Genomic DNA, 24,915 nt, shown 5'->3' on the forward strand with positions numbered 1-24,915 from the left:
ATATTTTTAGAATCTAAATGTGAGTCAAAAAGAAGCGTTAGCTTTCCTCAAGTTTCGTCGGTATCTGCAGCTCCGAACCAGTCAAGCATACAATAATAGACTGATCATCCCCTTCCCTCTGGCAACATGCAACGGGAAGCGCCGCCAACCCCCAGAGCATCAGCAAAGAGCCATTAGCATCTTAACTTTACTGTTTGAAACTATCTAACCGCCTCTCTTAGTGGATTTAGCAATGTTGTGGGGCCTTGCTGTTCTATGTCGCGGATTGGACTACAGCGCCGTATCCTAAGCGCCGACACGGTACCTATATTTGGCTGGCCTGCAGAACTCTGCAGAAACTCACCAGCATAGGCTCTACCTTCAGACACTGCGCTAGATGAAACTCATCGTGCAGATCGACCCGATTAGCTGCAGCCTTTGACCTTAGTGTTTGCTATCCTTGTTGACGCTGGTCGCTCTTACTGGCTGCCGTTGGCCATGTTTTCAACCTGGCTTTGTCTCAGCTATTGTTGACCTGGTCACAATGGAAGTCGGTCAAAGACTCTCTCGCCCATAATAAGGTGGGTATACCCTCCTTACTGTGACATTGCTATTGATTCTACTTCTTTCATCTATTGTTCTTAGGTGTTACTCTTTTTGTTTCCTCTGGCCTCATCATACAGCTCCTTTAATTTATAGTTTGGTCATGCAGTACAGCTTTTGACAATTGCCTCTTGCTCGTTTGAATAATTACTGCTGGTCAGAATTATTCTTTCTCTGATTTGTCTGTTATCTTTCTATACCCTGTGTCGTAAACTTCTTTCTTTGCACGACCCTTTACAGCTGAAGTTGGCATTCTCATTCCTCGACCGAATCACCCCTTCACATAATAGCACTTTGTCGACATGTTTTCGAAATCAGGTCGGACCATCTTTCCACTGTTACCACCCTATGGAGTTCAAGACCCCAACGGCGTTCAAGGCCGAGTCATTCCATCGCATCCTGATGGCTCGACACCCTACCTAGGCCTGCGGGCGCGTCTTTCCCAAGTATGGCTGAACCGCTGGACTGTTTTGCTGCTGCTAGTCCTGGCCCGAGTGCTGATGGCTGCCACGAGCATACAAACGGATATGAATCGAGCCAAAAGTGAGGCCCTATCGGCATGCACAAGCGTGGAATCTATGGGCGATGCAATGGTCTCTATGCCCCATTACCTGGCGGAAGGGGTCAACGAGCTCACGGCAGACAGCGTCAACGCGGCAGTCGATGGCCTCAAGATGCTGCTCATGCTCACCTTGACTGGTGTGGAGGAGTTGGTGATTTTCTTTGTCAAAGTGATGTACCAGACATATCTGTGCTTGTTCACGCTCGTTGTACATGGTGTGGTTGAGGTTGGACTCAGCTTGATCGAAGATGTCACGGACGTCCTGAATTCGACGGTCAAGACTGTGGCGAAGGATATTTCCAAGGTCACCGAAACATTCCAAAACGACTATAACACTCTGATAGACAAGATAAATGGGGTTGCCAGTCTATTCGGAGGGAAAGTACCGACCTTGAATATCAGCAGCGAAATCGATGAACTGGAAAATGTACAGCTGCCCTCGTCGATCGATAAGGATCTTCAGAAGATTAACAGCTCCATCCCGAGTTTCACCGAAGTCATGAACTTCACCGAGAATGTGATTCGATTTCCCTTTGACGAAGTCAAGAAACTGGTCAACGAGTCACTCGGAAATTATACCTTCAATGCCTCCGCATTTCCTGTCCCTGCGAAGAAGAAACTGACATTCTGCGACAAAAACGATGGGATAAACTCATTCTTTGCCGGGGCAACCGACATAATTTTAACCGCCCGCAAGATATTCATCGCTGTTCTGGTCGTGGCGGCCATTATCGCTTGCGTCCCCATGGCCTGGCAGGAGATCCGGCGCTGGCACATCATGAAAGAGCGCTCCCAGCTCGTTCGCAAGGAAGCTCATGATCCCATGGACGTCGTCTACATAGTTTCCCGGCCTCACACGGCAGCAATGGGCATCAAAGCCGCCAGTCGATTCAGCAACAGCCGCAGACAGATACTTGTACGCTGGGTGATTGCGTATGCAACCTCCCCCGCCGCCTTATTCGTCCTTCTTCTCGCACTGGCTGGTCTGCTCTCTTGCCTCTGCCAGTATATCCTTCTTAGCGCCGTCAAGAGGACAGTTCCGGAGCTCTCCAACGAAGTAGGCGATTTTGCCGAAGAGGTCGTTGGCGTCTTACAGAATACTTCTGCTGAATGGGCCAACAGTGCCAACAAAGTCATTCTAAATGCTGACGACGAGATCAACGACCACGTATTCAGCTGGGTCAACACCAGCACCGGCGCTTTGAATGATACACTGAATACCTTTGTCAACAAAACAATCGGGGTCCTCAACGACACCTTCGGTGGAACCTTACTCTACGAGCCTCTTCTCGACGTCTTCGACTGCTTGATTGGCCTCAAGGTCGAGAGCGTCCAGAAAGGCCTTACTTGGGTTTCCGATCATGCCCACGTAGATTTTCCTCTCCTCCCCAATGACACCTTCTCGCGCGGTGCAGAAGGGAGTCTCAACAGTTCCGATGCATCAGAAAGCTTCCTCGCCGACGCCGGCGACGAAACCTCCAACAAGATCACCGAAGTTGTGTATAAGGTCATCAGCGCCCTAGAGAAGGCTCTCCTAATCGAAGTCATCATTGCTTCCTGCATCCTTCTGGTCTGGGTCATCAATGCCATGTTCGGCATTCTCCGCGCCCTAACACTCTTTTGGGGTCGGGACAAGAACCGCGGCGAGGGCGGGCCTGCTCCTTTCAATTCACGACCGAGCCCAGGCTCTGGTCCGGACTCACAAGGTTTCATCGATGTGCCCCTCACTACTCTTACGAGTCACCGTGACGCCGATGAGACTGCTGCGCGCTCGCAGCCAGCCCCTCGGTACGAAGTCGCCACTAGCCAGGGAAGCTCTGCCGCCGTGGTGAGCAACGAGTTGGAGTACCCGGACGAGAAAGTTGGGTTCGCAGGCCAGCGCAATGCTCTTCGAGTGGACGGGGTGTCGGATCTGCGAGGAAGCAGCTATGTGGAATATGGAATGGAGAAGCATTGATCTGCGGCCTGTTCATGTAACCAACCTGCCAACCCTTTGTTTCTTAGCCAGCTAGTACTTTCTTGTACTTAGAGTTTACCATATCCCAATAGATCAATATACCCACTCAATACACTCTTTAAAGCTAGCCTGTTCCTAGATGGCACACATAGCCCCTACAGATCCCAAACAGCATCCGTCAGCTTTGATCTGCAGTGGCAGTAAGTTGTCTGGTACCCAACAGGATCCATGGAAATACAACTGCCGATGCCAGCTACTAAATATTTACTAGTTCACAGTATCTACAATCAGGATAGAGGTTGCGGTTGCTAAGTAGGCAAGAATCATCCTATTCAAAAATTATATACTTGAGCATGAGTGACCTCTTTCCCGAAGGCTATGCCATCATGCACCAGACACCTTGTCATAATCGACCATGCATGATCAGTATCGCACACCACCATCGTGCATTCTCTCCAATGCTCTAGCCAGGCCCTCACTGGAAAGAATTATCTCCTCGTCCCGAAAGGGATCAGGCCGAAAACATCTCTAGCATCTCCTTGCGACTCCTAGGTGAGTAGTTCCCATGAAGCAACCATTTCGAACAAAGTCCTGGTTTTGAACAGTCATGCCACTCCCACCAGGAAGGCCCACCGAATTCCACCGACCATGGACATCAAGCAAGCTGAGGTACTTGTTGAGATCGAAGCTGTCAGAGGAGTTGACGGTGTTGATGATGATCAGATCAAACGTCATTTCGTGATCTTTCTCCCATCCGGGCTCCCCTATGGCAATAAGACCATACCTTCAGTACCTTGCCGACAATCTCGTGGCCAACGGCAAGTGGATATGGGCAAATCACCCCAGTCGCCATTGATCGAGTGCATATCGCTCGAAGCAGACACTGCAGCATTCTATTTTTCCCATCGACGTCAAGGTCTTCAAGTGGTCGTGGGTACCAAGAGTTCACTGCGAACTTGGTCCATTCGTCGGCAATTGGGTGATTTGGAATCCGGTGAAGGTTTCTGGGTAAGGAATTGTGGACCTGCTGTGAGGAATTGAGAATATGAGAGAAGAGGGGGTTGAAAAGGAAGTTCGAGAGACACGGCGAATGTCTGAAAAAGGCGGTTGTAATATGAGTTCTCATTCCATGAAGCGCGCTGCCTGAAAAGTCTCATTCATACTTGCAGCTTCGACTGTGGCCAACACAACAATTATCTACTCCAGTGCTCCACGAATGGTGAGTACATCCACCGGGACAGATTTCCTGCCTCGGATAGGTTTGTGTTGCCACTACTATAGAAGCTCCACATGTCGATAATACAAGCCCACGCAAAAATCGTATTACAAGTTGCAATCTGCGTCATTGAACATGTGAGATAGATTATTCCTTGATTTCTTTTTTTTTAATATCTTCAGAAATCTGATATCATCCAGTAAAGGGGGGTTATTCCCTAGATCAGTTAACGCAGGCTCAGAATGCAACTGTTCATTCATGCATTGAAATCCACCACACAGCGCCCTTTAACCTGTCCTTGTCTGAGCCGGTCGACTGCATCGGGTAATTGGTCTATGCTAAACAGCTCATAGACTGGCTTGAGAAGGCCCCGTGCAGCCAGTGACAAAGCTCCAAGTGTATCCTGACGCGACCCAGTCAGGGAGCCAACGATCTTCAGGTTTTTGAGAATGATATACATAGGATCGTCTCCTGCGACCGCAGTGCCAGAGGCAGGAATACCCACACACACGACGACTCCACCTACACGGAGCATCCGGGGTGCTACTCGGTATGCAGCAGCTGATGATGCAGTCACCAGTACACCATGTGCACCTTGACCGTCAGCTTGTCGGATTACTTCCGCGGCCAGATCGTTGGATTTGCGATGGTCGACAAAACCTTCACAGCCAAGTTGGAGACACAGCTGCTCTTTGTCCTCGCCTGTATCGACTCCAATGACCCTCAAGCCCATCGCTTTCGCAATTTGGACACCCATATGACCGACTCCACCTCCCGCCCCGATGATGACTACCCATTGACCTGCGTGCAGATTTGGCTCTCGAAGCTATGAAGCTATATTAGTCCATTCATTCTGCCTTCATAACAGGTCCAAGGAAAAAGACGCGGAGGACTGTTGCATACCGCTCTGAACATAGTTGACCCACTGCACATGATAGGACCGGCGGCAAAATCATCAACGCCGTCCGGAATACGTGTTGTATACCGTGCCGGACTCACAATATATTGCTGATACGTGCCTAGTAGCGAAGATCATTAGAATAGAGGGGCCATGCTGTGGGTTATATGTTGGTGAACTCTCACCAGGAACCTTCAATCCAGTTGACACTGCATCAGGACAATGACATTCCATATTAGAAGAGCATAAGTCGCAACTCATACAGGTATCCCAGGTGGGTGCGACTCCTGCTCGATCACCTGTTTTCCAGCCCTTCACGTCCTGTCCCACAGCGACTACCACACCTGCTCCCTCGTGTCCTGGAGAATGAACACCATAATCACCCATCCGTGGAAGCGGAATGTCTTCCAACATGTAATGAATATCACTGTAGCAGAGGCCCGTCACATTCAATTTGATCAGAAGTTGGTCCGGTCCTGGACAGAGTTGTTGAATTAACAGACAACGACTTCCTTGATGCGAACCAGTCAGGGGAGGGGGAAGGAACCTACCTGGTGTTGGAACTGCGACCTCTTGGACAGATAATTGGTAATCTGGACCATTATTGGAAACCACTCCAGCTTTGCATTTCTGGGGTAATGGAGTTTGAGGATCCATCTTTTCCGATTTTAATCTCGGATGAGAGAGATAGATGAATAGTCACAGTGGTTTCAGAGAGGACACTGCGTTTTTCGAGTCATGAGACTTACCCCAGAGCAAGAAGCGGGGGTGAGGGAAATCGACCTCCTCATAAAGAGATGACCCCAGACTAAGCCCATTAGATGATTGCCAAAGTAGGAGATGATACCCGGTGGAAGGCTTTCCCCAAGTAGTAACAACCTAGGGATTGGAAATCAACAAATTGTGATGCACCTGCTAACCGTGTGACCCCCTCAACTAGTTACTCGTTGACTGCATCGTAATATGTACATATGCACCTAGCCGTACTCCACCGCGCAGAAACTCTTCTCCAAATTACCCTAGACTTGTCTGAACCCCATGGGCATGTATTGTTTTCTGGAAACAGTTAACCCCACACCAGACCGTTACTATCATCACAGCGACTACCTCGATTACACGATGATCAAAGCCTGAATTCGTATTACATTCTAGACCATATACTTGTACTGTAAATACTATAATCCTGATATCACCTTAGCATTGTCCCCCGAAAGACTCATGATAATAACGCTTCATCCCGGTATGATAACCTTCCGCGTAAAAAACGGACCAGAACAAATACGGAAGCCATCATTCCACTCTTTTATATATCCATCAGGTTCAACGCCATCACGTACCTGATCATCCGTCAAAAGAATATATAGAAATCTGGATTCGAACACTAAGTGCATGTATAAATGGCTTACTAACAATTCTCCGAGGTGCTCGTTGGCAGCCAGGATAAGTCTGTTTCGGGATCTATGCATTGCCGCAGTGAATTGGATTGGTGCAAATTCCTTATGCTTGATGATCCCTTGACATGTAGGAATCAAGGGGCAAATAAGAGTCATTATTGTTATCAACTAAGGCAAAAACAACTAAATCCAGAAAGGAATAGAAAATTTCGTCGCTTTCTATATTTTTTTCTAGTGTTCTTTACCTCGGTGGCTACCAGGCCAACGTGGATTGTTGCTCCGGTGGAGGATATTACCACATCCGGTAATGAGTAGTGGCGGCATAGAATGATCTCAATGACAGCCTTCAATTCAATACATATAATATGCCGAGGAAATCCATCATGACCTTCTCTCTCATTCCCAAGCCATGTACTATCATATCAATTCAATTACAACAATAGTCACATCTACATAACACTGTCCACATCTGAACTTGAAATTTATCCAACATGGCTACCAACAACACCATCACCGTAACTCTCACCCAACTAGCCAAAATGATCGACCACTCCCTCCTACACCCCACCATGACCGACGCCGACATTCTCGCGGGGCTCAAGATCGCCCGAGACAACCACGTCGCCACCGCCTGCGTGAAACCATACCTTATCCCCCTGGCCAAAAAGGAACTCGCAGGCAGCGACATCCTGATCTGTCCCGTGATCGGCTTCCCTCACGGTAACAGCACCACGGAGATCAAAGTGGCCGAAGCCACGGCGGCTGCACAGGCCGGGGGCGCTGAAATCGACATGGTGGTGAACATCGGCAAGGTCCTGGGCGGTGACTGGGAGTACGTGACGGATGAGATCCGCCGGATTAATGAGGCTGTTACGGCGAATCAGGCGATTCTCAAGGTGATCTTTGAGAATGATTACTTGCAGCCCGAGCATATTGCTCGGCTGTGTGAGATTTGCACTCAGCTAGGGGTGGCGTTTGTGAAGACTTCGACGGGCTATGGGTTTGTTAAGCAGGCGGATGGGTCTTATAATTATAAGGGTGCTACGGTGAGGGATCTGAAGTTGATGCGGGCCAAGTCTGGGGATAAGGTGCAGGTGAAGGCTGCCGGTGGGGTTCGCACTTTGGATGACTTGTTGCATGTGATGAGTCTGGGGGTTACTCGCATTGGGGCGACGGCGACGGTGGCTATTCTTGAGGATGCGAGGAAGAGGGGGATTGGTAATGAGCCTGTTGAGGTCTCTTTCAAGCCGATGAAAGAGGAGGGTGAGACGGGTGGTTATTGAATTGGTTTGCTATTGTGATGTGCTTCTGAGCAAAATGTAATCTTAGATAAAACTTAGTCTACTGAGTATGATTGTTGGCATTTTCAATTGAGCTTTCGAACCATTGGTTGGTATTTATTAGATGTTCGCTTGTAGGGTTTTCTTCTGGTCTACGTTGCTTCTGGACTATGTTGCAGTTGGTCTCTTGTTTCTAACGTTGATCCTCTCCGTTGACGAAAGGGTCCTTGTCGAGATCCCACATCCAGGTCTGATCAAGAACAGGAAACCCATCGAGGGTTGGGGGCCAGACGAACTGATTATCAACATTATCTCCTAAGATTGAATCGGGCTGGGGTGCGTAAGACAGTAATGCTTGGACATATGTTTAGCCTGGCATCGTGACGGGCAATGAGAAAAACCTACCTTCGTCAAAATCATGAAGCACTTCGGTCAAGGCAGGGTCGCATATGTAGCGCAGGGCTCCAGGGCGCGATTGCACGTCACTAGGACTAAGACCTGGTGCTGAGGTATTTCCGAGATCTCTATTGCCAGCTGCGGCATCCTTGGCAAGCGATTGCGGAGTATGAACGACAGTCTGCTCCAATGGAGCTGCCACTGATCTCGAATGCGAAGTCTCCATGGGTTTATTGGTGCCTAAGAGAACATCGAGCTCTTTCTGCATGACCAGTTTTGTCAATCGCTGGAGAATGACTAGTCCCTGCTCCGCCGCGACAGATCGTATTTTCAATTCTTCCTGGATCTCCATTACTTGTTGAAGTCCCTTTTTAGACATGCTCGACTGGGGACCTAGCGGATCCATACTGCACAGTATACCGAGGGTGATGCCGGCAGTAAATGTATGAATACTGACAAAGGCCGCGGCGTACATTTCAGATACTAGCTTGAGGATGGGACTGGCTTGAATAGAACACATCTTGAGAGCTGCAGCACGGCATGACTCTAGCGATGAAAACAACGGATTCGACTGATTTGCACTGTTAGAGCTTTCGCTAGAAATATCAGTGCCATTCCTGTCTAAAAGCTTATACGACAAGAGCGGGCGGTGGATAAGGATTCTAGCGTTTTCATACGCTAGCATGAGGGTCATTGCCTGCAACTGATAGATATGGTTTTCGAAGCGCGGCCCCGACGCTCCGATATCCCGATCAATCTCATCGGCAGTTGAGTAATTAACCTTATCAGCGACATGGTCCCATTGTAGCTCAAGAGGAATCTCTGATTGCCACTTCTGTAGCCTCAACCCAAATTTGGCCACTGTCTGGATAGTCTGCTGTAGATGCGACTGCGATTGAGGATGTCTCTCTCTATCTGTCGTGCCGTTGTTGGCATGATACAACTCGGCCAGCGCAGCTTTTGTGATAACTGAGAGTTTCGACATGAAGTATTTATAGGAGAGTAAGCTAGTCTCGCACCTGAGTGGCTCATCAAAGGAGCGGGGAGACTGGACTACCTGAGACTTGGCAGATGGATCCAACGGTTCAACATCGCAATCCGCATCCCATATACTATGGGGATAACCGTACACTACAGCAGAGAAGGTCTCGATCTCGTAAATAGCCCACCAGCAACGCTTTCTTGTTTCAATCTGCTGGCGTGGCTCGGCCTGTTGTGACCGTCGGTGAAGATGCAAAGCCTGAGCAATACGAAGCCCACAGCCGCACACCGGCCATGCCAAGCGAGGTGCCCCATGATATAAGTAATACGTCCCCAGTAAAACACATGTATGGGCTGCTTCTAGCGAGCCCAGTGACATGACATCTAGGAGCCTGGCCCTCACAGTGGACAAGATACGGTCCTTCAGGTCGGGAAGTACACCGTGTTCGGCTAACAGTTTCTGCCGATAGGGTCCTGTGTACTGTAGACCAATTGCGATCACCACAAGAAATGTGCTCAGGAAGGCTGCGTTGACAAGGCTGTTTGTTCCTTGGCCCGACTGACGTTGGTATAATTGCGGCCATTGGCGACGGAACTCATTCTGTTGGAAGATTAACATGAACCAGTGAACTCGGTCAAAGTAGGTATCCACGAGCAAGCCAGCTGCCTCAAATGGAGGCAATAGCGAGAGTAGCTCCGCGGCAGGCAAGAACAAACCGCCTGGTTGTGGTCGCCTAGCGGTCGACAGACTTGTTCGTTGCATTGGAGGCAGGGAGTTTCCTTCGTCGTGCGGCATGGCCAATGGACTATCTTCTGGTCCATGGCCACCGGGAATAGCTGTTGTTACAGGATCTTCGGGTACATTGGCATTATGAAGCCGAAATGCCTACAATACATGAGCTGGAATCTTCTATGATACACGCTGCAAAGAACTCACCCCATCTACTAAAGCGATTGTGGAGCTTGATTTCCAATACCTATTCTGTGCCGGATCTATCCTGGTGGAATCTAAAGATTGTTCTTCGCGTTGAATAGGTTCTGGATTGGTAGAATTCTGTTCAGACAGATCCCCAGTCTCTGTGCCGTTAGCCTCTTGATCATTCCAGGCTTGCAGACGCTCATTAGAATGCGGAACCGGAGGCTGATACGGCCTCCACCGGGTCATTGGACCCGGCAAGCAACGAGCGCCAACTCGAACACAGAGAAGACATGGTCGTTGGACATCACACTGGGCGTGTTTGGTAAGCAATCTGCCCGGAATGGGATTCTTTGGAGAATTATATGAATGGCGTGCGGACCTTAAGCTTCTGACGCCGGCAGCGTTGGCAGGCGCTAGGCACTTTGGTGCTAGAAGTCTGCATTGAATGACTTCTACGCGAGCCAATGCCTGATACGGAGACACCGGCACAGATTGTATATCATGTAAGTAGAATGTGAGTTATGGTGTCGAGGTTGCCACGGATGTTTTTCCTGGATACTTGCTGCGTTAACTTCGTGTTGCCGCTTAGTTAGCAATGCACCGGAATGTTATTCTTCCAGACCGACTCTATAGAACATTGGCAGGGGACTGTATACAAGAAGCTGGTCCAATATTTACTCGTTATGAAGATGTCGTTTTCACTCCCCGGTTGACCCTGCCTTACGAAATTATGGTTCAACAAGTCTCTACTACTGCCAGAAGATCTATTTAGTTGCTTAAATGTACATTTCCCAGACGCAATCCCTTCCGGTCTACTCAGCAGATGAAGTCAAAGGAAGCGAATGCAGCCCCTGATTCTCCCACGCCTCCATAGCAAGTTCAAAAAGCTGCTCTTGCCCCTGCTCCTGCTCCGGAGTCACCTCCGTATTCAACCGCTTCGCTCTCCTCTCCTGACTTCCCACCGTCTCAACAAGCATCACCTCCCCACCGGCTCCTTCTATTAGAGTATAACTCCGCGCCTCCGCATTCCGCCAACCAGTCCCACTATAAGTCCCCGCACCCTCCCAATCCCCCGTCACAAAATGAAGAATCCCCCCGTGTGCCACGAGCCCAATTTCCGGATCTTCCACCCCTGTCTTTTCCAACTGCCTTCCAAGCTCAAGTAGTTGTTCCCGACATGCTCGGGCCCGGGCCTCCAGGGCATCCCGCGCGGGAAAATACCGGGACCCACGCGGCTTGGTGTTCCAGCCCTCTGGTACGCGACTCAAATCCACTGGGATGTTGGCAGCTGATACCCTCGCCTGTAGGACCGACGGATCTGAGCCAGTGTTGAATGGGTAGTCGCAGACTTCCTGCGCATCAGCTAACGCCTGGATCTGGGGGTTACAATGGCCATTCCCGAGCGCGGGGCCGAATACCAGGTGTGCTGTTTCGAGGGTGCGGAACATAGGCGATGCTGCTACCACGCATATCCGTGTCTGATCGATTTGTCCGGAATTGAGAAGAGCGAGGCATTGAGCCTGGCCGGTTGGGGTGAGTTTGGGGTCAAGGAGGGTGAAGTCTTGGGGCTCGAGATTGTGCTCGCCTTCGGCGTGGCGGACGCAGTGGACTGTGATGGGCATTCTGACTGACTTTTCTGATTGTATTTTCTCACTGTCTCCGGGATTGAGGGGAGGATAAGGATGTTTTGGAGTGAGGGGCAGTTTTGAGATTGGCGTCAAAACAATACATCGGAGTAACTAGTACTCTGGACCCATTGCCTAAAGAGGTAATCAGTCCCGGTGGAGTGACGGCGGATATGCGAGCCGAGGGAACTGGGAAGGTCTTCCGGTGGAGGGTTTGCTATTGCTAGTTAAGCAGCCGTCAGACCCTTCTCCAATTTTCAGGCCAGCTGCCCCACCCTCCTTCGGGGTGTTGGTCTGGGGCTCCCACACGCGGAAACTACTAGTAGCTGAGATGCGTGGTAGAAGCGGGCGAGGCCGTGTTATTGAGTATAGATAGAGATATTCTTGCATATCAATTTACAGGTTAACTATTATGGCTTACTTAAACCTGACATTACATGGACTATCTGGCCGGCCGTTATCTTCAGTAAACATCTGATAATGGTATCGTATCATGCTGCTTATATCGCTACAAAGAAACTCTTCTCACCCTCCTTCGGCACCACGCGCGCCCGTTCAATAATCGGATCAGCACAGCTGACCCGGATCCGCTCGGGAGTCGCCGGACTCTCTAGTCGCAACACTTCCTGCACGTTCCATTGCTGGCGTGCTGCCTTAAGCGCATCGCGGATGGCAAAGAAGACAGCGCTGCCCATGAATAGCGGCGGTTCACCAACACCACGGGATCGCTGGATAGTGCGCAGGTTCTCCCACTCCACGTCCTTCAGTAGGCTGACGTTGAATACCTGAGGAATATCCCGGAAGCCAGGGATCTTGTAGTTTCCAGGTCCCTTGGTGAATATCTGTCCCGAGGCCCGGTGCCACAGACTCTCTTCCGTGGTGAACAACCCCTGACCTTGAATGAAAGCGCCTTCGATCTGTCCGTAGTCAATCGATGGGTTGATTGTACGACCAACGTCCATCTTGATATCAGCACGCAAAGGAGTCCAGTCGCCTGTGAGCGTGTCGATCTGCACCTCGGCGGCCGTTACGCCCTGCGTGAAATAGAAGAACATTTGACCCTTGTTTTCGCCCCATACGTAGCCAATGTCTGGGGTACGGTAGTATCCCTGCGCGGAAAGGTTGACTCGGTCAAAGTAAGCTGCATGAGCGAGGTCCTTCATAGTGGCTCCCGGCATCTTCTCCCGATATGGCTGCAGACGCTCATTGAGCTGCTCGCAAGCATTGAAGATGGCGTAGCCATTCAGATCAGAACTGGCCGATGCAGCCGTGGACGACGTGTTGGCCACAGTATTCGTGGCAGTCTCCGAAATAAAGACGTTGGATTGAGGCACACCTAAAGCTTCGGCCGCGATCATCGTCATCTTGGTATGCAACCCTTGACCCATTTCGACTCCGCCGTGAGCCACTAGGACACTTCCGTCGTGGTAGATATGCACCAGTGCGCCAGCCTGGTTCAAGAACAAAGCCGTGAAAGAGATACCGAACTTGGTGGGGATAAGAGCCATCCCGCGCTTGGACCATTTGTGCTTCTTGTTGTACTCCTCCACAGCTTTCCGTCGCTCCTCGTACGAGCTCTCATCCATAACTTGCTTATACATCAACGGCACATGCCAATCCTTGAGCTCCTGGTTGTAGTGAGTCGTTTCTCCGGGCTTGTACATGTTCTGCCAGCGGAGTTGTTCGACTGGTATCTGGAGATGATCCGCAACCTCTGATACCATGCACTCGGCGAAGAACATGCCCTGAGGGCCGCCGAAGCCACGGAATGCGGTGTTTGAAACGGTGTTCGTCTTGCAGATACGACCGCGGACGTGCATGTTCGGTATCTTGTACACCCCGTCAATGTGTGAGAGCGCTCGTTCTACTACTGCACCAGACAGATCTTGGGTGTGGCCACCGTTGGCGTACACATCCGCGTCAAATGCAAGCAGTTTACCTTCTTTCGTCACTCCCACCTTCCAGCGGCAGAAGAATGGATGGCGTTGGCCCGACGTAGCAATATCCTCATCGCGGTTGAGCATGCACCGCACAGGTAGCTTCGCCTTTGCAGCAGCTGTGGCACAAATGCCAGCCAGTTGAACCGAACGCGTCTCTTTGCCACCAAAGCCGCCTCCAAGGCGCTTTACCCGAGACACGATCTTGTTGGCAGCCACACCAGTGACTTGCGCAACGTAAGTTTGCCTAGAAATAATCAGTAAAGCCTTTCTCACAATAGAAGTTGTGACTCACGTCTCCGTAGGGTTTTGTGTTCCACTCCAGATCTCCATCTCCCCGTCTTCAAGCTTGGGAATAGCAACACAGGCCTGGGTTTCCAGGTAGAAGTGCTCCTGACCACCCATTTTTGATTGTCCAGTAAAGACATAGTCTGCTTCTTTGAAGGCACTCTCGGGGTCCCCACATTTGATGAAGCGGGAGTGTTCAAAGAATGACTCGGCCTCAATTGCCTCTTCCATACTCAAGATTGCCGGCAGCTCCTCATATTCTACCTTGACCGCTCTTGCGCCCTCCTCAGCGATCTTAGCCGACGTTGCGAGAATCATACCAATGGGCTGACCAGCAGTCGTGACTTCATCGACCGCGAAGAAAACTTCATCGCAGTTGGGAGCTCCCCACCAGTTAGCCTTAGGGTTAGGGAGATCGGTATGGTCCACGTAGTTAGCAACGCCAGGAATATCAAAAGCTGCTGAAGTGTCCACGCTAAGGATACGAGCATGTGCCTTGGTCGAAAGAACCATGCAGCCGTAAAGCTCGTTCTTCATCATTGGCATGTCATCGGTATACTGTGCTTCTCCTGTAGCTTGCTTTAGTGCAGAGACATGAGGACTAGCCTTTCCTAATATCTTCTGTTGATATGCTGCAGAAGCCTCGTGGTCTTTCTCTCCAGATGAAATGGCTCGTTCAATCTCGGCAATGACATCTTCATCGACATCTGCATCCGTGACCTGAATGGAGGACAGTACATCATGGTAGAAACGGTAGAAAAATCCCAAGGCGAGGGATTTCCGGTACGTCGCCATTCCTCCAGGAACACCGAACTTCAAGTCAAAGTCCTGCTCCAAGGCACCCATGGTACCCTCCAGGGTAGCGGGGTTGGTGAACTTCTTGCCAGCCAAGAAGGCCTCCGCGTTACGTGCTGACACGGTCATGGGGGCCAGCCCTCCGAAGACCAGATTTACGCTTTGCACATCATGGGAAGGAGAAAGGGAGACCCGCAAAGCTGCGTTCACAATTGCAATGTCATCATCCTTTCTCTTTGATTGCTTGTAGGCACGCAGGTATTCTCCCTTTTCAGACGCAACTGGGACCCGTAAACAAGCAATGATAGCGTCAGGCGGGAGCGCAGTGGATCGATAACCCTTGAAGAACTGGCTCATAGGGATTTCGATAAGTTGACCCAACGACATGGCTACAAGAACAGTGTTGGTGGCGACAAAGACCGGGTTCAGGTCAGAAATCGGAGATGCTGTGGCTAGGTTTCCTGCCGGTGACGCGACATTGCGAATTTGCCTTCCAGCGAAATAGCGGAGTTGCTTCTTGATGGCGCTGAATGGCTGGCCTCGCAATGGCCCATAGCGCTCGAGGGCTTCATCACAAATTGATTCAAGGTCGGTTAAGGATACATTGGCTCCGATCTCCAGATGGTCATCCTTGAGGGAATACTGACGTAGTTCCGGAATATCACCAACGTAAACGGAAGCGCTGTACCTCATGGCCTTGAACTTGACCTCGATCTGTGTCTCCGTGCTTCCCCCAATGATCTTCGCATCAGGGTGGACAGCCTTGATTTCCAATAATTGTTCGAGAGTGACCGGGCGATACCACTTCTTCTTCTTGTTACCGAGAACCAAAGGCCGAAATTCATGCTTGTGGAGCTGAGGCGGGAAAATCAGCTCTGTGCCTGGACTGTATTCGATGAACTCTGGCGGCGTGAATTTCGGTCCGTCTCCATCTGTAGTATCCCCCGACGGCTGCTTACAGCAACCTCCAGCGCCGTTCTGCTTATCCATACAACATCCTGTTCCACCGTTGGCCAGAGATTTCCCGCAGCCCTTGGGAGCTGTGAAGCTCTGGGCAGCATCCAGTATGGGCCTGTATCCGGTGCAACGACATAGATTACCGTCAAACGCTTCTTCGACGTCGTGTTCGGTGGGCGCGGAGTTATTGCGTAGGAGGGCATAGAGGCTCTGAGAACTTGTCAGGTTGATTCCGCCACTCAGTATTCCTGGAAGAGCATACCATGACGATACCTGGCGTACAGAAACCGCACTGGCTTCCATTCCCAACCGCAAGTCGCTGTTGAACAGCATGAGGATTCTTCACGTCACCGATACCTTCCACCGTTATAACATGTTTCCCGTCCACACTAATCAAGGGTGCAAGGCAAGCGTTAACTGAGGCATGGTAAAGCTTCTTCGTCGTTGGATTGAAATGCGATACAACCTGTTCCACGTCAACATGAATCTAAATACTCAAGAAATAACATGAATGCATACCACTGTGCAAGCACCACAACCACCTTCTGCACACCCTAGCTTCGTGCCTGTCAGACCGATACCCCGCAGATACTCCAATAACGTGACTTCAGGATTGATCGAGTCGAGGACGACTTTGGTGCCGTTGAGATAGAAACGAATAGTGTCGTCCCAATCTTCTGTAAGCTGAGCCAAGGTGACAGCCTTGCTGGCAGCCACCGTTGGCTTTGGTGATTCTAATATGCCTGGGGCCATCTTGATCCCTGAAACTCAAATGCGGAAAGTCGATTTCCCCGCCGAGATGAGCGGACGCCAAGACTGGCCTGTCAAAGTAATGATAGTCAAGTTGCTTCAAAGCTGGATCAGGACAGTATCCATGAAGGTATTCTGAGCAACAGTGATTCAGAATATACTCCGGAGTAGAAGGATATACTATGAAACTTATGGTGGCAAAACGATGAAGAAAGGGGTGAAGTTCCTCCCAAACCCAAAGTCAGGAGCTAACCAAGGAAATGGAGTCATCGACAAGCTTATCGTTGCCTCCCCACTGCGGTTATCACTGGCTATCGCTGGTCTACCCGCCGGCGATCGCCACTGTCCGATGGGCGGTAACCTACGGCAGAGGTCATCTGATCACTAATTTGGCGACTCTCACTGGTGCCCGGTGAGCCAACTAGTACTGTGTACTAAATTAGTAGAGCGTTAATTATGCTCTTAAAACAGGAAATCAGTAAAGCAAACAATTATATAGCAAGATATAAGACCTAGTACTAACAGCAAGGAGAAAAATAATAGGTATCGATCAACGCCGCTCCCAATGCTCTGGCCGAAGCCATCAAGGCCAAGATAAAGAAACAGTTCAAGTGAAGAGAAGCAATGTACACCAGCAAGCACTAGCAATAACATGTCTATCAGTAGAAGCAAACAGAGATACTAATTATACTTTTGGCTTGGCGCCAATGAAGTCCTTTTCTTCTTCCTCCCATTTCTTGCGTTCCACGACGCTGCGCGCACTGCAGATGATGACTTGTTAGCCCATAACCATTCAGTTTCCAGGTTGTTCTTTCCCATTTCGTAGCAGGGAGGAAGAAAAGAATAACTGCCAATTTTGTAGTCTGTGTGGGGTGTACATACCGGTATGCTCTCACAAAACGCCAGACTTCCGTGTCCGCCAGGTTCCAGGCCTCCGCCACATCAGTGATACCGATTCTGTTGGTCCCCTTGCCCTTCAAGAACTCCCGTGCCTGCTTCAGGATGCCATACTCCTTCTCGACACCTTGCTCGCTCGGGTTGGCCTGCTGGATAGATTCCTTCTTCTCGTCTTCATTCTTCGCATCTACCTTGCTATCACGGGGGATCTTGAATCCAAACTGCCACTCAAACTCATCCAAAAGCTCGGACGGCAGCGACTGACCGGCCTGAGGGGGCAGCGACTCGACAGTCATCCATAGTGAGGTGCCTACGACGGCGTCATCGGCAACGGCTCTCTTGAACACAACAGCTCTTGCGGAACCACCGATGTCAGTGCCGAGGTGCTCTTTGGTCACTTCGGCCAACCACACATCACGGTCTGTCTCGCGGCGGATATGCCGCGTTGTGACCTCAGTAGAATCCTGCTGTAGACTAATGAGCGTAAAAGGATGAGGCAGAGTCCCGATTGTGAAGACTTGAGTCGTATTCCTGTAGGTCGCTGGCTGGCTAACCTGCATGGGCTTTTCGGCATCGCAGGGATGGCATTTCGGCGAGTTCGGAGGGCACGAGCGGGGAACGGGAGAAGCAGGACATTGAACCAGGGCTTTGGCAAGCCGAAGGGCCGGTTCCACCAAAGCCGTAGTATGCTCGGGAAATGGCTTCAGAACAGCAATACCCGCGGGGAAGGAGTTCTGGAAAGTGCCGTGCAAGTGGGCATTGATCAACTCTGCCAGGGCCAATCGCCCAGCGGTAGGTGAGGAGACAATCTTCTCAGCAACTGTAGGGTAGTGGCTGGTAATGGCAGCCGAGTCGTAGAGAGCCAGAGCGGTAGGCTCTTCGACCCTGAAGAACTCCGCCGGAAGCAGATCTATCAGTGAGGTGGACTTGTCATCCACCTTGTTCATGGCCTGCTTGATGGCATCGTTGATACGTGATTTCTCACCAGCAAACAGAGCATTCCCAATGCCATCAAATCGTGTGATAAGGGCAGGATCGGTGCCCCGACGCAGATAAGTGAGAAGAGCGTTGTCGTATCGGGCCATGGGAAAGCAGTGCCAATCTGCAAGCATACCATCGCCCATATGACCCCAGGCCAGCCATCTGAACAGCTCGCTTTCAAGCTCCGGCTTAAGACTCAAGGGCTGAACAAGCTCGTAAAGCTGGTTGTTCATGGCCTCCCCAGGGCCAAGGATGACGGGTCGGAACCCTTGCGCAAACCAAGCCCTGCGCCAGGCGAGAAGCAGCTGCGCGTCTGCATTATCCTCCTCCTGATCGTTTCCTTTGTTGGGCTCGTAGTACGTGTAAATGAACGGGCGATTTCTGAGAGGAGGGAGGACGGAACGGTTCTCATCGAGTGTGATCGATGATGAGAAAGGATTGATCCACGACCAGTCGCTGAACCACTTGGACTCGCCGCTAGTGCTGTTAGGCTGCGGTTCCGGAGGTGTATGCACAGTCGGGTGAAACGATGGCAGATGCAGGTTATTTAACGAAGGAAGTTTCGGGTGAGGGACATATTTGGCCGGGCCGGAGACTTCCTCACCAGTCGAAGGGTCGGTCGTCGGGGAGGAGGAGAAGATAACCAAGACAAGGGCAACAAAGACGATGATGGTAATGAGAGCTGTGCTCCGATGAGGGATCATGTTGACCTAGGATGCACGGCCTGGGTCAGGCCTGAATCAATTAGGGGAAATCTGCCGAGTGGGAGTTCCGGTCGTCCAAGTCAAAAGTGAGAAAGTGACCGAACGTCTTCTGTGAGGCTTCTGTCTGTTCCCAATGCGGGTAGGAAACAAACGGTAAGTAATAAATTAGGTATTACAGCCAACGTCTTTAGGGGGTTACGGGATGGAACTGAAGAAGCGAAGGTGGTTGAACGAGGGAATAGAATAATAATGAAAAGCAAAAGAAGATGTGAAAGAGACGTCAGAGACACGTCTATTAACCCATGACAAGCGAGAGTAAGAAGTGACAATTCGAAGCACCTCAGCAGGATTGGAAGCATAGACTGAACTGACTGAAGGCAGCGTTGCACTTTGTTCCTGATCAACCCAATGCGGAAGTGCTTGGAAGGGGGTTCAGAAGCCTAGACCCAAGCGGGTAAGTCAGCGATACGACGGTGTCTCCATCCAAGTGGATAAAGAGTCCCAGAGACTCAATCAAGAGTGGTAAGCCACCGCCGCATGTGTGGCAGTGCAACAGGGAAAGGCGGTCAGTGTATTATTACCGCCAGAAGGATTCAAGGATTCTGCTGGATGTACCCCAGAGGCGGTGAAATCACAGACATCGAAATGATCCTCCCAAATTGTGGGGGGAAAGGAAAAAGGATTGGAAACCTCAGGCTAGTACTATCTGGTGTGGTGCAGCCGACATCGGCACTTTTTCTCGCGTGCCCCTCTTGACTCATCGCTGATCGCTGCTCTTCCCATCTCCAATTCCAATTAATTCATTATTCCCTACTGACCTTTCATATTCCCGCCAAGTGCAGTTGACGTCCCTCATCCCCCACTTACAAGGGCATCGCAACTGTAACCATGGCTGTCGAATCAGTCTCCTTGCAGGAGCGCCTCGAGCGATGGGCTCAGAGGCTCCAGAACCTCACAGTGTCTCCCCTCACCCGAGACTATCCCGACAACCAGAAGCAGGAGCTTCCCAAGAGGGCAATTGAAGCCTTTGAGTCGATTCAGCTGTCCAAGGAGACGCAATCGGACTTGCAGAAGATCTCGGGCTCTTCGTCCGGATTTACGGTCTTTCTGACGGCTTTCATCGTGCTTGTTGCACGACTCACCGGTGACGAGGATATTGCCGTCGGAACCAGCTCCAGCGACGATGGCCGTCCTTTCGTCCTGAGGGTTCCAATTGACGCATCCGAAACCTTCCTACAGCTATATGCCAAGGTCCAGAAGGTATGATAAAAGAATAAAGGTGGCGTATCTTGTCATTATAGGTCATCTGATTGTTGTCCAGGCATTCGAGCAAGGCTCGGCCGAGATCGTACCCTTGGGCAGTCTACGATCCTATATCCAAGAAAAGTCCCAATCTGAACGCTCCCCCGTCCTCTTCCGCTTTGCTGCCTACGATGCCCCTGCTGCCTCCCAGGACTACCCTGCCAACACCTTTGAGACAACAGATTTGGTTGTCAACATTGCCCCGATCAGTGCATCGGATGGCACCACGGCCCAGGCGGAATTGGGAGCTTACTACAACCAAAGACTATTCTCCAGTTCGAGAATTTCCATTATCCTCAAGCAGCTTGCCCGTTTGGTTGAAAACGCGACCAGCAATCCGGAACAAGCAATTGGGCGCATTGACTTCATGACTGAGGATCAACTGGCCCTTCTTCCGGACCCGACCTCCGATCTGAATTGGTCCAATTTCCGCGGCGCTATCCACGATATCTTCGCCGCCAACGCTGAGAAACATCCGGAGAGACTCTGCGTAGTCGAGACCAAGTCGGAACGGTCTCCTCACCGTGAGTTCACCTACAAGCAAATCAATGAGGCCTCGAACATCTTGGGTCATCATCTGGTCCAGTCGGGTGTGGAGAGAGGAGAGGTCGTCATGGTGTACGCTTACCGTGGTGTCGACCTGGTGGTAGCCGTCATGGGTATCCTGAAGGCGGGCGCGACCTTCTCCGTCATCGACCCAGCCTACCCCCCGGAAAGACAGTGCATCTACCTTGATGTGGCTCGCCCTCGGGCGTTGATCAACATTGAGAAGGCCACAAAGGATGCTGGCGAGCTCTCCGATGTGGTCCGCTCATTCATTAACAAGAATCTGGAGCTGCGCACGGAAGTCCCTGCCCTGGCCCTTCGCGACGATGGCTCCCTCGTCGGAGGATCGGTCAACGGCCAGGATGTCTTGGCCAACCAAGTTCCTTTGAAGACCAAGTCTGTTGGCGTCGTTGTCGGTCCCGACTCCACCCCGACTTTGTCCTTCACTTCTGGCTCGGAGGGCAGGCCCAAGGGTGTCAAGGGTCGTCACTTTTCTCTCGCATACTACTTCCCATGGATGTCGGAGACCTTCAAGCTGACGCCCAACGATCGGTTCACTATGCTCAGCGGTATCGCTCACGACCCGATCCAGAGAGATATTTTCACCCCTCTTTTCCTCGGAGCTCAGCTGCTGGTTCCTGCCCGGGAGGACATTCAGAATGAAAGGCTTGCCGAATGGATGCGCGAGTATGGAGCTACTGTCACTCACCTTACCCCTGCCATGGGTCAGATTCTCGTCGGTGGTGCTTCGGCACAGTTCCCCTCGCTTCACCACGCTTTCTTCGTCGGTGATATTCTGATCAAGCGAGACTGCCGCTCTCTGCAGGGCTTGGCCCCCAATGTCAACATTGTCAACATGTACGGAACGACTGAGACACAGCGTGCGGTCAGTTACTTCGAAATCCCGAGCTACTCGAGCGACGAGGGCTACTTGGACACCATGAAGGACGTCATTCCGGCAGGTCGGGGAATGCTCGACGTTCAAATGCTGGTTGTCAACCGCTTCGAGCCCAGCCGCATTTGCGCCATCGGTGAAGTGGGTGAAATCTACGTCCGCGCGGGCGGTCTTGCCGAAGGCTACCTGGGTTCGCCGGAATTGAACCAGAAGAAGTTCCTCAACAACTGGTTTGTTGATAACCAGACCTGGGTCCAGAAGGACCAGGCCAAGGCAGACAGCGCAAACGAGCCCTGGAGGCAGTTCTACCAAGGTCCTAGAGATCGTTTGTACCGCAGTGGTGACCTTGGCCGTTACACTCCTTCGGGAGATGTCGAGTGTTCGGGACGTGCAGATGATCAGGTCAAGATCCGTGGGTTCCGTATCGAGCTCGGAGAGATTGACACCCATCTGTCTCGCCATCCCCTGGTGAGAGAGAACGTCACCCTGGTGCGACGTGACAAGTTCGAGGAGCGTACTCTGGTCAGTTACTTCGTGCCGGACATGAGCAAGTGGGCTGCTTGGCTGCAAGAGAAGGGTCTCGAAGACGACGACTCTGCTGAAGGGATGGTCGGCATGCTTAGACGATTCCGTCCTCTTCGTGATGACATTCGTGACCTGCTGCGGACCAAGCTCGCCTCCTATGCCGTGCCGACGGTGTTTATCCCCCTCAAGCGCATGCCCCTCAACCCTAACGGCAAGATCGACAAGCCTGCGTTGCCCTTCCCCGATACCGCAGAGCTTAGTGCGGCGGCTCCTCCTCGCAAGTCATCTGTGGTCCAGGCTCTATCTGAAACCGAGCAGGCGCTGGCTTCAATCTGGGCCTCACGCATTCCCAACCTTACTGCTGCTATGATCGGTCCTGATGACTCCTTCTTTGACCTTGGAGGGCACAGTATTTTGGCACAGCAGATGTTCTTTGACATCCGCCGCAAGTGGCGCGGAATTGACGTTAGCATGAACGCCATTTTCCGTAGCCCAACTCTCAAGGGATTTGCGGCCGAGATTGACCGTCTGCAGAACTTCGAGTCTTTCGCCAGCAACGATGACAGTACCGCTGCTAAGGCGGATGCCTCGGCTACCCCTGATGAGCTGGATGATGAGTACTCGAAGGATGCCCGGAAGCTGGCAGAGACCTCCTTGCCCGCCTCTTTCCCCACGCGTACTGAGCCTATCCTTTCCAGTGAGCCAACCATCTTCCTGACTGGTGCTACTGGCTTCCTGGGTGCGCACATCCTTCGTGACCTTCTCACTCGCAAGTCGCCCATGGCCAAGGTCGTAACCCTGGTTCGTGGTAAGACCGATGAGCAGGCGCTTGAACGTATTCGCTCCACCTGCCGCGCCTACGGCTTCTGGGATGAGGCTTGGACCAACAGACTGCAGTGTGTTTGCGGTAACCTGGGCGAGCCACGCTTCGGTTTCTCGGATGCTGTTTGGGATGACTTGACCAAGCGTGTGGATGTCGTTATCCACAACGGCGCTCTTGTCCACTGGGTTTACCCTTACTCTACCCTTAAGCCAGCCAACGTTCAGGGTACCATCGATGCGCTGAAGCTTTGCGCTAGTGGAAAGCCCAAGCAATTCTCTTTTGTCAGTTCCACCAGCGTTCTCGACAGTGACCATTATGTCTCTGAGTCCGAGCGCATCGTTGCAGCTGGTGGAGCTGGTATCAGCGAGGAGGATGACCTTGAGGGCAGTGCCGTTGGACTTGGAACCGGATATGGTCAGAGCAAGTGGGCTGGAGAGTACCTGGTCCGCGAGGCCGGCCGTAGGGGCCTGAAGGGAACCGTCGTTCGTCCTGGATACGTCCTTGGTGACTCGAAGACCGGAAGTAAGCAAATAACTTTTAACTCAATGATGCCCGGACCATGCTAACGTATTAAAACTAGCCACCAACACCGATGACTTCCTCATTCGCATGCTCAAGGGCTGCATCCAGCTGTCTGCGCGCCCCAACATCAACAACACCGTCAACATGGTGCCCGTGGATCACGTTGCCCGCGTTGTCATCGCCGCCGCATTCCAGCCTCCATGCACTCCCATCGGCGTCGCCCAAGTCACTGGACACCCGCGCCTTCGGTTCAACCAGTTCTTGGGTGCTCTCCAGCTGTACGGATACGACGTCCCGCAGGTCGACTACGTCCCCTGGTCCAAGTCTTTGGAACAATACGTCAATGACGGACAGCACGACGACCCCGAGTCCCAGCACGCACTGTAAGTTCTTAACCCTACCTCAAGTCATCTCCCGTCATATTCAATTACGGTGTTAACATCCCATCCCAGTATGCCCCTCTACCACTTCGTTACCTCCGACCTCCCCTCCAACACCAAGGCTCCCGAACTGGACGACGTCAACGCCGCCGCCTCCCTCCGTGCCGACGCCACCTGGTCTGGTATTGATGCCTCTGCCGGCGCCGGTGTCACCGAGGAGTTGGTCGGCCTGTACGCCTCTTACCTCGTTAAGACCGGTTTCCTCCCTCCCCCGTCTGCTACTTCGACCGCAACCCGGCCTCTGCCTGAGATCCAACTGAGCGAGGACCAGAAGAAGGCCTTGTCGAACGTTGGTGGTCGCGGTGGTTCCTCTTAGATTTATACATATGAGTTTGTCACTGTCTAGCGTGCTTGGATATTTATTTTACTTTTGCTTTGGGGTTATGTGGGTTGTTCGATTTGTGTGGTACATTGTATGAGGTTATGACCTTTTTTTTCTTTCTCGGGTGACATAAAAGTTCTTGTATGACTTCTGTTGGGAAAGGTTGAAAGATGTGTATAGAAAGGATTGCATATGGGGCATATGGGTTTAGAGGTAGATATGGATGGATGAATGGATGAGTTCCTTTTCCTTCAATGGAGAATTTATGAGTTTAAGTGTTTCTTTGGGTACGATATTACTGTCCTCAATGGGGAGGGGATTTCATCAATAGCTTTTCTTACCGAAGATGATGAAATCCTTAAGATAATGTCTACGTTTAGGAATCGAGGTCTTGTAACAGGCGAAGGTCTGGTGCAGTGCT

At 51.4% G+C, this 24,915-nt stretch overlaps 9 protein-coding genes across 9 annotated transcripts; 3 read left to right on the plus strand and 6 right to left on the minus strand.

Annotated features, from left to right (window-relative positions):
• Positions 1 to 884: 884 nt before the first annotated feature.
• On the plus strand, positions 885 to 3,101 carry prm1 (pheromone-regulated protein PRM1; the record flags this gene model as incomplete). The annotated part of the gene is made up of 1 exon (XM_067618028.1): positions 885 to 3,101. One exon carries the CDS (start codon positions 885 to 887, stop codon positions 3,099 to 3,101), a length of 2,217 nt encoding a protein of 738 aa, XP_067478249.1.
• A 281-nt stretch (positions 3,102 to 3,382) lies between these two features.
• Positions 3,383 to 4,400, minus strand: ASPBRDRAFT_599945 (uncharacterized protein). Its single transcript, XM_067628147.1, has one exon. The coding sequence runs from the start codon at positions 4,225 to 4,227 to the stop codon at positions 3,826 to 3,828; it is 402 nt and encodes a 133-aa protein (XP_067478250.1). The 5' UTR covers positions 4,228 to 4,400; the 3' UTR covers positions 3,383 to 3,825.
• Positions 4,223 to 6,053, minus strand: ASPBRDRAFT_43900 (zinc-dependent alcohol dehydrogenase). Its single transcript, XM_067625083.1, has 4 exons — positions 5,767 to 6,053; positions 5,401 to 5,691; positions 5,221 to 5,336; positions 4,223 to 5,143 (listed from the first exon to the last, which is right to left on the minus strand). The coding sequence occupies exons 1-4, from the start codon at positions 5,870 to 5,872 to the stop codon at positions 4,574 to 4,576; spliced, it is 1,083 nt and encodes a 360-aa protein (XP_067478251.1). The 5' UTR covers positions 5,873 to 6,053; the 3' UTR covers positions 4,223 to 4,573.
• Positions 6,054 to 6,981: 928 nt separating this feature from the next.
• On the plus strand, positions 6,982 to 7,922 carry ASPBRDRAFT_43902 (2-deoxyribose-5-phosphate aldolase). Its single transcript, XM_067625084.1, has one exon. It carries the CDS (start codon positions 7,101 to 7,103, stop codon positions 7,890 to 7,892), a length of 792 nt encoding a protein of 263 aa, XP_067478252.1. The 5' UTR covers positions 6,982 to 7,100; the 3' UTR covers positions 7,893 to 7,922.
• A 46-nt stretch (positions 7,923 to 7,968) lies between these two features.
• ASPBRDRAFT_43903 (fungal specific transcription factor domain-containing protein) lies at positions 7,969 to 10,494 on the minus strand. Its single transcript, XM_067625085.1, has 3 exons — positions 10,204 to 10,494; positions 8,295 to 10,152; positions 7,969 to 8,243 (listed from the first exon to the last, which is right to left on the minus strand). Exons 1-3 carry the CDS (start codon positions 10,429 to 10,431, stop codon positions 8,083 to 8,085), a joined length of 2,247 nt encoding a protein of 748 aa, XP_067478253.1. The 5' UTR covers positions 10,432 to 10,494; the 3' UTR covers positions 7,969 to 8,082.
• A 307-nt stretch (positions 10,495 to 10,801) lies between these two features.
• ASPBRDRAFT_153884 (histidine phosphatase family protein) lies at positions 10,802 to 11,960 on the minus strand. The gene has a single exon (XM_067619373.1). The coding sequence runs from the start codon at positions 11,805 to 11,807 to the stop codon at positions 10,998 to 11,000; it is 810 nt and encodes a 269-aa protein (XP_067478254.1). The 5' UTR covers positions 11,808 to 11,960; the 3' UTR covers positions 10,802 to 10,997.
• A 350-nt stretch (positions 11,961 to 12,310) lies between these two features.
• On the minus strand, positions 12,311 to 16,540 carry ASPBRDRAFT_196545 (putative xanthine dehydrogenase HxA; the record flags this gene model as incomplete). Its single annotated transcript, XM_067621003.1, has 4 exons — positions 12,311 to 13,994; positions 14,043 to 15,997; positions 16,050 to 16,253; positions 16,307 to 16,540. 4 exons carry the CDS (start codon positions 16,538 to 16,540, stop codon positions 12,311 to 12,313), a joined length of 4,077 nt encoding a protein of 1,358 aa, XP_067478255.1.
• Positions 16,541 to 16,984: 444 nt separating this feature from the next.
• On the minus strand, positions 16,985 to 19,584 carry ASPBRDRAFT_43906 (uncharacterized protein). The gene is made up of 2 exons (XM_067625086.1): positions 17,420 to 19,584; positions 16,985 to 17,298 (listed from the first exon to the last, which is right to left on the minus strand). Exons 1-2 carry the CDS (start codon positions 19,117 to 19,119, stop codon positions 17,223 to 17,225), a joined length of 1,776 nt encoding a protein of 591 aa, XP_067478256.1. The 5' UTR covers positions 19,120 to 19,584; the 3' UTR covers positions 16,985 to 17,222.
• Positions 19,585 to 20,007: 423 nt separating this feature from the next.
• Positions 20,008 to 24,488, plus strand: aarA (L-aminoadipate-semialdehyde dehydrogenase; the record flags this gene model as incomplete). Its single annotated transcript, XM_067622812.1, has 4 exons — positions 20,008 to 20,379; positions 20,441 to 23,732; positions 23,791 to 24,115; positions 24,185 to 24,488. 4 exons carry the CDS (start codon positions 20,008 to 20,010, stop codon positions 24,486 to 24,488), a joined length of 4,293 nt encoding a protein of 1,430 aa, XP_067478257.1.
• Positions 24,489 to 24,915: the final 427 nt, after the last annotated feature.

This window comes from Aspergillus brasiliensis, assembly GCF_001889945.1.
Source record: "Aspergillus brasiliensis CBS 101740 unplaced genomic scaffold ASPBRscaffold_7, whole genome shotgun sequence".
NCBI lineage: Eukaryota > Fungi > Ascomycota > Eurotiomycetes > Eurotiales > Aspergillaceae > Aspergillus > Aspergillus brasiliensis.

Coding starts and splice junctions, on each gene's coding strand:
- ASPBRDRAFT_599945 (XM_067628147.1), bottom strand. CDS start 4,227: ATGAGAACTCATATTACAACCGCCTTTTTCAGACATTCGCCGTGTCTC.
- ASPBRDRAFT_43900 (XM_067625083.1), bottom strand. CDS start 5,872: ATGGATCCTCAAACTCCATTACCCCAGAAATGCAAAGCTGGAGTGGTT. Junction 5,692..5,766: donor GGTCGCAGTTCCAACACCAG/GTAGGTTCCTTC, acceptor AACTCTGTCCAG/GACCGGACCAACTTCTGATC. Junction 5,144..5,220: donor GGTCAACTATGTTCAGAGCG/GTATGCAACAGT, acceptor ATAGCTTCATAG/CTTCGAGAGCCAAATCTGCA.
- ASPBRDRAFT_43902 (XM_067625084.1), top strand. CDS start 7,101: ATGGCTACCAACAACACCATCACCGTAACTCTCACCCAACTAGCCAAA.
- ASPBRDRAFT_43903 (XM_067625085.1), bottom strand. CDS start 10,431: ATGACCCGGTGGAGGCCGTATCAGCCTCCGGTTCCGCATTCTAATGAG. Junction 10,153..10,203: donor CAATCGCTTTAGTAGATGGG/GTGAGTTCTTTG, acceptor CATGTATTGTAG/GCATTTCGGCTTCATAATGC. Junction 8,244..8,294: donor GCTTCATGATTTTGACGAAG/GTAGGTTTTTCT, acceptor CATATGTCCAAG/CATTACTGTCTTACGCACCC.
- ASPBRDRAFT_153884 (XM_067619373.1), bottom strand. CDS start 11,807: ATGCCCATCACAGTCCACTGCGTCCGCCACGCCGAAGGCGAGCACAAT.
- ASPBRDRAFT_43906 (XM_067625086.1), bottom strand. CDS start 19,119: ATGATCCCTCATCGGAGCACAGCTCTCATTACCATCATCGTCTTTGTT. Junction 17,299..17,419: donor CGTTTTGTGAGAGCATACCG/GTATGTACACCC, acceptor CATCATCTGCAG/TGCGCGCAGCGTCGTGGAAC.